At 40.5% G+C, this 10,868-nt stretch overlaps 1 protein-coding gene across 1 annotated transcript; it reads right to left on the minus strand.

Annotated features, from left to right (window-relative positions):
• Positions 1-5,874: 5,874 nt before the first annotated feature.
• Positions 5,875-8,218, minus strand: LOC101616305 (beta-defensin 33-like). Its single transcript, XM_004672938.2, has 2 exons — positions 8,161-8,218; positions 5,875-6,005 (listed from the first exon to the last, which is right to left on the minus strand). The coding sequence occupies exons 1-2, from the start codon at positions 8,216-8,218 to the stop codon at positions 5,875-5,877; spliced, it is 189 nt and encodes a 62-aa protein (XP_004672995.2).
• Between the last annotated feature and the right edge of the window lie 2,650 nt (positions 8,219-10,868).

Genomic DNA, 10,868 nt, shown 5'->3' on the forward strand with positions numbered 1-10,868 from the left:
CATAACCTTTGTCTCCATAGGATTCTGACCTGGCTCCCAGTTCCAGATATGGGTTTCTTTCCACTGAGCAGATCTCTTAGCCAATCAGAAAGCTATTGGTTACCCACCAAGGCTGCATGCCACCATTGCACTGGCGTGTACTCCTCATCAGGCTGGTTTTTCTGAGCAGCTTAAACCCCTGCTTGCTCACACTGTTGTTGGTCACTGTCCTCCGGTGACTCATGTAGGGCTTTCCTGCACTAGACAAGCTGTCTGGGGACTGGCTCTCTTTCAGATTCCAGCTCTGGATTCTGACAAGCAATGATCTAGACTTCACCTACTTAGGAACTGTGTTATTTTGACTATCACAAGAACCAAGAACAGGAGGTTCTGTCAGTCAGGAGACTCACCATCATCTGGACAAGGACATGAATCAGCAGGGTCACCCCAGAAGGGCCTGAACAACTTTCACTGGTCAGGGGAGGTAGGAACAGTCCTCACCAAGAACAGAGGCTGAAGCTGAGTGTACATTTGTATGTGTCTATGTGCGTGTGTGTGTGTGTGTGTGTGTGTAGAGAGAGAGAGAGAGCGAGAGAGGGAGATGAACAACCACATGCCCACATGCTATGGGAGAAGAGAGATCCCAGAAAGAAGATTGTAGGAGGTAGGCAATGGTTTTTATTCTACTAAGGCATGTGGGCAAAAGTCAAGGATTTTGAGTTAAAGTAGTAGATTATAATCATTACATCAAAGTAAGTAAAACAAAACAGTAACACAAACTCTCTACCATGGGATTTTTGTAGCATAAACCCATTATCAACTTCAATCATTTATTATCATCATTTATGCTCTTCCTTAGGCCTTGACACATTAGATATTAACAAAGCAAATCCTTCCATCTGTGCATGAAATGATGCTGTTCATTGCCCTTGATCAGTTCCTGGGCATCCACTGTTTATTATATACATTAGAAGTCTGGTAACACTCAGGCATTCTCTTCCACTTTTAGTTATGCTGATCAAGCCTATAAAATAGGCAGTTAAATTTTATTCAGCATTATGTATTATTTATTTTTCTCCTCCAGGGACTTCATGGAGGTTTTCACTGAATTTGGCATCATGAGATTATTTTGCCTTCTCATTTTAGTTGTGTTCATCTAATCATGCCAGATAAGCCCTCTTCAACATCTTTCTTTCATTATCTGAGCTTTCTTCAACTGGTTTCACTTTTAGAAGGTTACTCCTGATACCCAGAACCTACATACTATGGAAAGATGTTAAAGATAGGTCCTTTCAAGTGCTATTTGGATGTCTGCTATCCAGTCTGTCCATGTACTGACATGGCTTTGAGCTGACATAAGTCTTTTAAGTTTACCATTGACCTTGGTCTAAAGTCATGGTGTTTAATGACTGACTGAAAAATCAATAAAGGAAACTTAGAGATTTTTAGAAGTAGGCACCCTAAATGTTTGGAGCCAAGACATTTTGGAGGAAGCCTAGACATTCAGGTTTTTCCATATCTTGAGTAAAAGGTGCCAAGGATGTGATGAGGGGAAGGACTGAGGCTTGACTGTTTACTGAGTATTACTCTCTTTAGCCTTTGTCTGGACCATGGGTCATAGAGGATCTTAGAGGGCTTCAGAGAACATTGATTCCTTGCTATGGGAGAATAGTTAGGAGTTTGAATCTTGCAGGAAGTTAGGTATCTTCCACCCATCTTAGTTTTCTTTATCCCCCCTCCAGTATTGTGCTTTCATATAAACATAAATAATCAAGTGTTTCTTTCCTATGTTTCATTGGTCAGGGCTCCTTGTTCCTTTCAGCCTAGACAGCATTACAAATTACAGCACAAAAATTCCACTTATAACTATATCCTGAAAGTTCAGATAGGAAGGAAAGACAAAGTAGGAAGTGATGCAGGAGACAACACACTTCCATCAGTGTTGGTTCTGTGGGCTCAAGTGGGATGATGTCTTTGCCTCTATAGGGAGAATGAGAATTTCTGCCTAAAACAATTTTTATTCTCTGTACAGATTATGGGAGCTGTTGCTATAATTCACCAACAAATGTGTGCCTGAGAAGGATAACAGATTGTATTTTGCCCAAGCAAGAGTTCTTTCTTGGTAGGGCGTCTGCTGTATGAGAATACCATGACTTGATGATTTAACATTTCAAATGCCTGTTCTGACTTGTATCAGAATGCTAAGACCTTACTGCATCATTCACATCACTTATTGGTTCAGTAATTTCCTTCAACATCAATTACCAGCTACATACTAGTGGCTGGGGATATAACTCAATGTGAAGTTTAGTAAGAAATTCACAAAAAGTGGATACTCAAGCTAGATAGACCAAAGATATTTACCCACTAAGTCTTAATAAATGAATAAGAATTACCCAGGCAAAATAGAAGTGGTGTATAAGTACCACATGTATAAGTACCGATTGCACCACTGGAGCATTAGAAGGGGTGTTATTTTCTGATGACAAGGGTAAACATGAATGCATATCTTACCATAAAAATTCTGCCATCAGGGGCTGGAGAGATGGCTTAGCACTTAAGGTACCTGCCTACAAACCCAAAGGACCTAGGTTCTATTCCCCATTACCCACATAAGCCAGATGCACAAGGTGACGCATGCATGTGGAGTTCATTTGCAGTGGCTTGAGGCCCTGGAGTGCCTGTTCTCTCTCTCTCCCCTCTCTCTCTCTCTTTCTATCCTTGCAAATATATAAATAAATAAAATTTAAAATTATTTTTTAAAAATCTGAGGCTGGAGAGAAGGCTTAATGGTTAAGGCATTTGCCTGCAAAGCCGAAGTATCCCAGTTTGACTCTCCAGGACCCAAATAAGCTAGATGCACAAGGGGGCACATGCACCTGGAATTTGCAGTTGCTGGAGGCCCTGGCATGCCCACTCTCCCTCTCTCTCTCTCTCTCTCTCTTTCTCTCTCTCAAAAAATAAATAAAATATATTTTAAAAATTCTGCCATCATGGAGGAATCTAGGAACCAAGACATGAGCAGAAATGAAATTTGAGTAGATGTCAATATTTGATGGAAACTTTAGAATCTAAAATAACTGCACAAATTTTAAACTTTTAAGCTATAGAGAAACAATGAAGTGGAGTTATGGAGGAGGCATGGAAGTTGGAGATTAGAAACAGATGTTTGTAACATGTTATGTAACAAACATAAGAGATAGAAACATTTGGTGCTTCAGAGTATGAGTTAAGACAGTGCTAGAGACATATAGTGGAGTTTAGTTATTTTTTTAAAAAGCTAAGTGGAAACTTCAAGGTTTTTTTTTAATTTTTAATTTTTTTAATTTATTTATTTGAGAGCGTCAGACACAGAGAGAAAGACAGATAGAGGGAGAGAGAGAGAGAATGGGCGCACCAGGGCTTCCAGCCACTGCAAACAAACTCCGGACGCGTGCGCCCCCTTGTGCATCTGGCTAACGTGGGACCTGGGGAACCGAGCCTCGAACCGGGGTCCATAGGCTTCACAGGCGAGCACTTAACCGCTAAGCCATCTCTCCAGCCCAACTTCAAGGTTTTTAAAGATAGGACAAAGCTGGAGGAGGTGATTTGTGAAGCCCTGGGATTCATCCTAGGGGATGATGAAGTCTCTTTAACCCATGAGAACACTGGGAAGCAGAAAGGAGCTTTCAGAGGGAACAGAGGTTGATGCCCTCTGGAGTACCATCATTCAAGGGATGGACACAGGTATTCATCAAGCAGACATAGTGGAATATTAGAAATGGGCACAACACAGAGATACTTAGTACCAGGAGCACTAAGAAAGGAGGGAACAGAAAGTTAGCCAGCAGGTTGAGGTATAGCCTGTGGAGGGTTTATTTACAACCACACAGGTTAACTGTCCTTCTATGTCCATTCTAGCAACAACAGAATTTGAAATGACCATAGATCTATAGAGTTTAATTCACCCTGATAATATCTCCTCTTTGATATATTGATATATATTACAGTAGCCATGTCCAGCTTGTGTTTAGACCATTATGTTTTGCATTTGGCTGTTGTTGCAGTTGGCTTCATGTTGCTGGCATAAAGAAGCCAACCAAGAGCAGCTTTGTGATGAAAGAGTTTATTTTGGCTTACAGACTTGAGGGGACGCTCCATGATGGCAGCAACAACCTGGTGGCAAAAAACCTGAACAGAGAGTGGACATTACCTCCTGGTTGATATAAGGTGGACAATAGCAGCAGGAGAATATGCCAACCACTGGCAAGAGGAAGCTGGCTATAATACCCATAAGCCCACCCCCAATAATACATTACATCCAGATGGTTCTAACTCCCAATTTGCTACCAGATGTGGACCTAACATTCAGAACACCTAAGTTTATGGGGGACACCTAACCAACTACCTCAGCCTCTGATGCTCCATTTTCCTCATGACATCAGTGTCTGCCCATATTGATGAAATTGTTTCCTACTGCCCCTACATTATAAAGAGTGGGCACCCTAGGGCTTGAGGGATGGCCTAGCAGTTCAGGTGCTTGACTGCAAAGCCAAAGAACCTTGGCTCAATTCAGTACCTACATAAGCCAGATGCACAAGGTGGCACATGCATCTGGAGTTCATTTGTAGTGGCTAAAAGCCCTGGCACCTTGCTCTCTCTCTCTCTCTCCCTCCTTCTTTCCATCTCTCAAATAAATAAAAACAAAAATATTTTTAAAAGAGTAGGCACTCTAGAACTGCTCACAAATTCTGCTAGTACCATCAATTAATGCCATGGTGCAGAGAGAGCTTTCTGAATCTCCCTTGGGGCACAGTCAAAATGAAAATCTAAAGCTCTAATAGTTAGAAAACTTAAGTCAATTCCATCATTCTTAACTCTCTATGTCTTTAGATTTTTCCTGTAAGAGTTGGGGCACTTTGTGTATTCTGACAACTTGGCCTAATTTAATGTGTCACTGACCTTATATGTTTAAGTTAACCAGATATTTCTTAGAGCCAGTCTTGTTTTTGCCGCTCTCTCTCTCTCTCTCTCTCTCTCTCTCTCTCTCTCTCTCTCTCTCTGTGTGTGTGTGTGTGTGTGTGTGTGTGTGGTGTATGTACACTGCATAGAGATTAGAATACAAGCTTGAGGTAGGTTTTTTTCATGGTGCCAGTGCAAATGCTGGACTAGCTGGCATGAGAGCTTAGGATTCACCTGGCCCTGCCTCCCATTGCTATAGGCAAGGTAGTATGTCTCCTCTGAAATGTTTACCTTTTTTTTTCCCCTGGAAAACACAAATCTTAGCTGTGTTGATGGAACAGAACTCTTTACCCCAGATTGACATATTTATAGTCATGGCACATCTTATAGGAGACTATTCTTTTAGTCATTAAAGGCATAGAAATGGAGGAACAGAAAAAAAAAATCCTTAGGGATGGGAATGTAGGTCACCTTGTAGAGTGCTTGCCTTTCTTGCATGAAGCCCTGTATTTGATCCCTCATATTTCATAAACAGCATTGTTGGCACACACATGATCCCAGTGCTCAGGAGGTAGAGGCAGGAGGATCAGAAATTCAAGATGATCCTCTTTGAGTTTGAGAGGAGTCTGGTATACATGTGATCCTGAGAGAACGAGAGAGTGAGAGAGGCAGGGAGGGAGGGGTAGGAAAGAAGGGATGGTAGTGGAAGAAAGGAAAGGGAAAAGAAGAGAAGGGAAGGGAAAGAAAGGAAAGGAAAGGAAAGTCTTTGACCAAAACCAATCAGGTATCTAGTAGTATAATTAACCTATATACTCTTCACTAATTCACTGGTCTTGTATCTAAAGTTCATGCCTTAAGGAAGAGTAGATATAGGGAAGAAGCATGACAAGACCTTTGTTATGCACACATCAGAGCAGGTGGAATTCAATCGCAGTTGGCATGCACGTGTTGCAACTACACTCTGCAGCAGTGCTTGTACCGACTCTTGCATACCACAGGCAGGATGGAACACCCATGGGTTTTGTGAGACTTGCAGATAGCACCCATTTTCTTACATTGAAGGTATTGTGCATTTCTTTTGTGCCCTGTAAGAGAAGGCAGGGTGAGGAATAAAGAAGTAGTGTAATTGAACCATATTCTTGAATATATTGTTTACAAGAGTATGCAAAATACAGTCCATAAAGCCAAAACTAACTCTTTGCTGATTCAAATGTGACCTGGGAACCTGGGATTGTTCATATATAGGAAACTATTGAAGAAAACAATCATAAGAGGAAGAATATTTGATATTATATAGAAATGATATAATGTTCAGAGTTCATTGTCCTTAAGGTTCAGTTGGAAGACTGTCATACTGACTCATTCACATAGTATAGTTCTCTACTTCCAAGCTAAAGGCAGACATGACTTGTGACAGCAGAGATCACATGGCCCACAGAACCTGATGTTTCTGTTTCATTGTCCTTTAGAGAGAAAGCCAGATAGCTGCAACATCATCTCTTTCCTTTTCAGGTGAGGAGAAATTGATTTAGAGAAAGTACCTCATATGATTTTTTATAAGACTGACTATAGCTCTCTTCCCTCCACATGGTTTTCACAAGGCTCCCTCAAGTAACTTCCTCCTTCTTGACACCACAAAGCCTTACAAATGTGCAGTGATGTGCAAATCATGACTCTGGTGCTTGCTGCCTCCTGTGTGGTGTTCATGTTTCCTAAGCTGAGATGCTCTCAATGCCAAAGCAAGGTACACCATGGGTGCCCACCCTGCTATACTCTAGCGAGCTAGACTTAGAAAAAAATATGAGATCAAGCTTGCGAATAGCAGTTTGGCAATCAGGATGAGAGTAGAGAGAAAGTAAATAATGCTCCAAATATGAAAGGCCAGAGAAAATGGTAGTTAACCACAAGGAAAGGCTGAATATAAAAGCTTTTCATTAGCACCTTGTTAAAGTAGGTTCAACTGGTTTTTAGGGGACTTGAATTCTAATTACTGCTCTACCACTACTTTGGGAAAGCAGGCTTTTTTGTAAGGCAAGCATAAATATACAGATAAAGATATGCCTCATATCTACCTCCACATCCATATCTATACCTATTGATCAAACTATATCTATGCACAAATCTATCATCTATCTTACATATACTTTTAATCTATGATTTATATCAATCATTTCTTGGTTGTCTTTATTTCAATCACTTATCTATTTTTATACATCTATCAGTAGGTCTGCTCTCTAATTTTTTTTGGCACAAGTAAGACTAGATTCATTAGTTTTTTCTTTTTTCTTAATTAGAGACAGCCATTAAACTGGCTCAGTTAGTCAATTTGGAACAGAAATGAGCTATTTTTAGGGATGGAGCCCTAAATTGCCAGTGCAACATTCCTTGGGTACTCTTCCTTTGCTGTGATGGTTGCTCTGTTCCCAGAGTCTGATCAGTGGCAGTGGTCAGGGCATTCCTGTTTCCTGAATGGACTTGTATCTCAGCAAGAATTAACTAAGCCTTTGCTCTTTTAAGATGCCAAGAGCATGAGTCAGGCTTCACCATCACAAAAGATCACCAGGGAAAATGTAAGACCTCCTCATTCAATATGACTTTCAAATGCACAATGACTAAACTTTAGAATAAACATGTCCCAAATATCAAATGATTCATATGCCCAGTGAAAAGTAATCATTGTGTATTTACATATATATGATAAATAAATTTATTTCTGGGATTGTTAGATATTTGATGAAGGCATTATCTTTGAGATTAAAGCAGTCTTCCATGTGGACTTCACTAAACACAAACTTTGTGATTTAGAACAAGTTCTTTAACTTCTACATCTGATCTGTAAAGTGTCTACACCATTGCTATTGTTATCATGAGTAAACAGGATATTATAAATATTAGAAATCTGTGCTGCAATGTTTGGTGATGATAAGGGAATCAGGACCATTTACTGTTATTACTTCTGGTGCTGGTGCTGATATTGTCATTCACATTAAATGGGTTTGTACACAGAAAATTCCATTATAAACATCATCTGTCATATCTATCACAATTATTAGTTATGTGTATTATCTATCACTACAAGCAGTTAAAGGTAATCTTAGGGTTATGACCATGATGTTGTTCTAGCACACTACTTATGATCCAGTCCACACCTGACTGGATCATGAGCCAGTTTGATCTATTCCAGTCTCCAAGATCACCCATCACATCATCTACCAGGCCTGGTGACAGTCCCAAGCTTACCTGATGATGTTTGGATAAGATATACAAGGAGGATAAAGAGAAAGAATAGCAGCCTCATGATGTGGAATCAGTTCTTGACATGATAGGAGGGAGTGGTGGTTTCTAAGGGTGCCTCCTTCTTCCAAGCACATCAATGGTAGCCAGTGATCTGGGAGAGCAGGAATGATTTGGCTCAAGGGAAAGCTTTTGTTCCTAGTAGAACATTCAAGTGGGATATCTTTTGGAGAATGTTTCACCTGTAAACACATGATTACAGATTCAAACTTACTTCTTGCTCCACAAAGAAGTGTTTCTGCATCTTAACAGTGCACACATGTAGTAGTGCTTAGGAGGAAGAGGCAGGAGGATTTGAGTTCAAGGCAAACCTGGGCTACATGGTGAGTGAATTTCCTGGCTAGTGTAGGCTACATGGTAAGGAGTTTGTTTGTTTGGTTATTTATTTATTTTTAGGTAAGACAAAATGCTCAGGTGAAAATTCTAGTAAGTTAGCATTTTCCATTGTTTTTTTTTTTTTTTTCTTCATTTCTTCTTATAACTTGGAGGAGCATTTTGTGTTTTTTCATTGTTTGGTTGGAACTTGCTATGTAATAAGATGACCTCAGATTTACATCAATTCTCCTGCCTCTGCCTTTCCAATTCTTGGATTATAGGTATGTACCACCACCCCCACCTGAGGACAGTTTTTTAAAGAATAAATCATTACAAAACAATGGTTTTTCCAAATCACCTATCAGCTGTTCCTTTGCCATGTGAGAAGATGCTATTTATAAATCAGAATGTTGACTCTTTGCAGACATCAAGATTTTCCACACGTTGTTCACGAACATCTCAGCCTTTTAGACTATAACAAATCAAGTTCTTTTATTTATAGGCATCACAGTTTGTGGCAACTTGTTACAGCATTTTTAAGTGACTAAGAAAGAAGGAAATAAAGAAAATAAAGAGGAGGATTGAAGGACGAAGGTAGTAACAAGGGAAGGGAAAAAAAAGTGCAGGCTGGAGAGATGGCTTAGCAGTTAAGGTACTTACTTGTCTGTGAAGCCCAAGGACCCATTTTTGATCTCTCCCACTTAAACCAGATGCATAAAGGTGAAGCAAGAGCAAGGTCGTACATGCCCACTGGGTGGCGCAAGCGTCTGGCGTTCTATTGTAGTGGCTGAGGTGCCGGTTCTTTCTGTTTCTTGCTCTCAGAAAGAAAGAAGAAGAAAGGGAGGGAGGGAGGGAGGGAGGGAGGGAGGGAGGGAGGGAGGGAGGGAGGGAGGAAGGAAGGAAGGAAGGAAGGAAGGAAGGAAGGAAGGAAGGAAGGAAGGAAGGAAGGAAGGAAGGAAGGAAGGAAGGAAGGAAGGAAGGAAGGAAGGAAGGAAGGAAGGGAGTGCTATATATTTCTTAGCTTCAGAGGAGATACTGAGAAGGCTTGACTATCTGTTCATGTGGATTAAGTCAATTTCTCTCTCTTTCTCTTTCTCTTTCTCATTTGGTTTTTCAAAGTATGGTCTCACTCTAAGCCAAGATGACCTGGAATTGACTTTATCATCTCAGAGTGGCCTTGAAGTCAAGACAATCCTCCTACCTCTGTTTCCCAAGTGCTGGGATTAAAGATGTGCACCACCACTCCCAGTTTATTTGTCTCTCTTTGAAAATCTCCAACAAATTAGGACACCATCAAATTCTTTTTATAATGATGTTGGGGTATCAATGAAAAACTTCTTTGATATTTTGGCCCTGGTGTCTGTGACTGGGTTTTGAGAGGTCCAGTGAGGTGAAGGTACCCTGTTCTCCTCAGCATCTCTGCTAGAGCAGACATGCTTGCTCTCCTGGTCCCTGCTCAGCCACTGTTGATCCAGCCTTCACTAGTCCATGCTTACTTCCCTTAGCCCAGCTCCACAGACAACAGTTGCATGACTAAGCATACATCTAACATTTCCCTTGGTCTAGAAGAAACTTGGGGAAAAAATGTATTCAATATAAATTTTACAATCAGCACTTGAATCTTCAACTATGTAGAAACTGATTTTGGTTCTGTGATCTTGACCTAAAAGAAGTGTTTATAGTAAAATGGGCAAGTAAGTAATTTTAGTTCAACATAGGGTTTTAATTCCATGGTCTCTGCAACAGAACCATTATAACAAGGATAATGATGATAGTAATAATGACTTGGTCCATAAAGCATGATATGGCAAAGTACTGTAGACTGAGTAATTTATAAACTGTATAAGTTTATCACACACACACAGTTCTGGAAGCTGGAAAATCCAAGCTCAAGGTAGCAAAATATTTGAAGTCAGGTAATGGCCAGTTTTTGCAGATGGAGGATTCTCTCTCTTGTCCTTGGTGTAGTGGAAAGAGCAAGCTCTGCTCTTTCACAAGGAAACTCACTCCGTCCATGAGGGCTGCCTCATTGTATCTCCTTCCCTGAGCCCCCACTTATTAGTGCTACTTCACTGGGGACTATATTTCACCATATGAATTTGTAATAGACACAAACTCAGATGATAGCGGAGGAGGAGGAAGATAGAAAACAGGTACTGAAAGCTTCCTATACAATCCTTCCTCCTGTACTTGTTAATGAAAAGCAGTTCCCTAAATGCTCTAGATTGTCTTCTTACCTCTTCCTCACTACATGGCATGTATAAAAAACCTTACCTGGCAGTTGGTTCTCCTCTGCTTTCCCAAAAGTGCTGCCTGTTCTTTGAGGCAGGGGTATGAGA

The sequence above is a fragment of the Jaculus jaculus genome, chromosome 12 (genome assembly GCF_020740685.1).
Source record: "Jaculus jaculus isolate mJacJac1 chromosome 12, mJacJac1.mat.Y.cur, whole genome shotgun sequence".
Lineage (NCBI taxonomy): Eukaryota > Metazoa > Chordata > Mammalia > Rodentia > Dipodidae > Jaculus > Jaculus jaculus.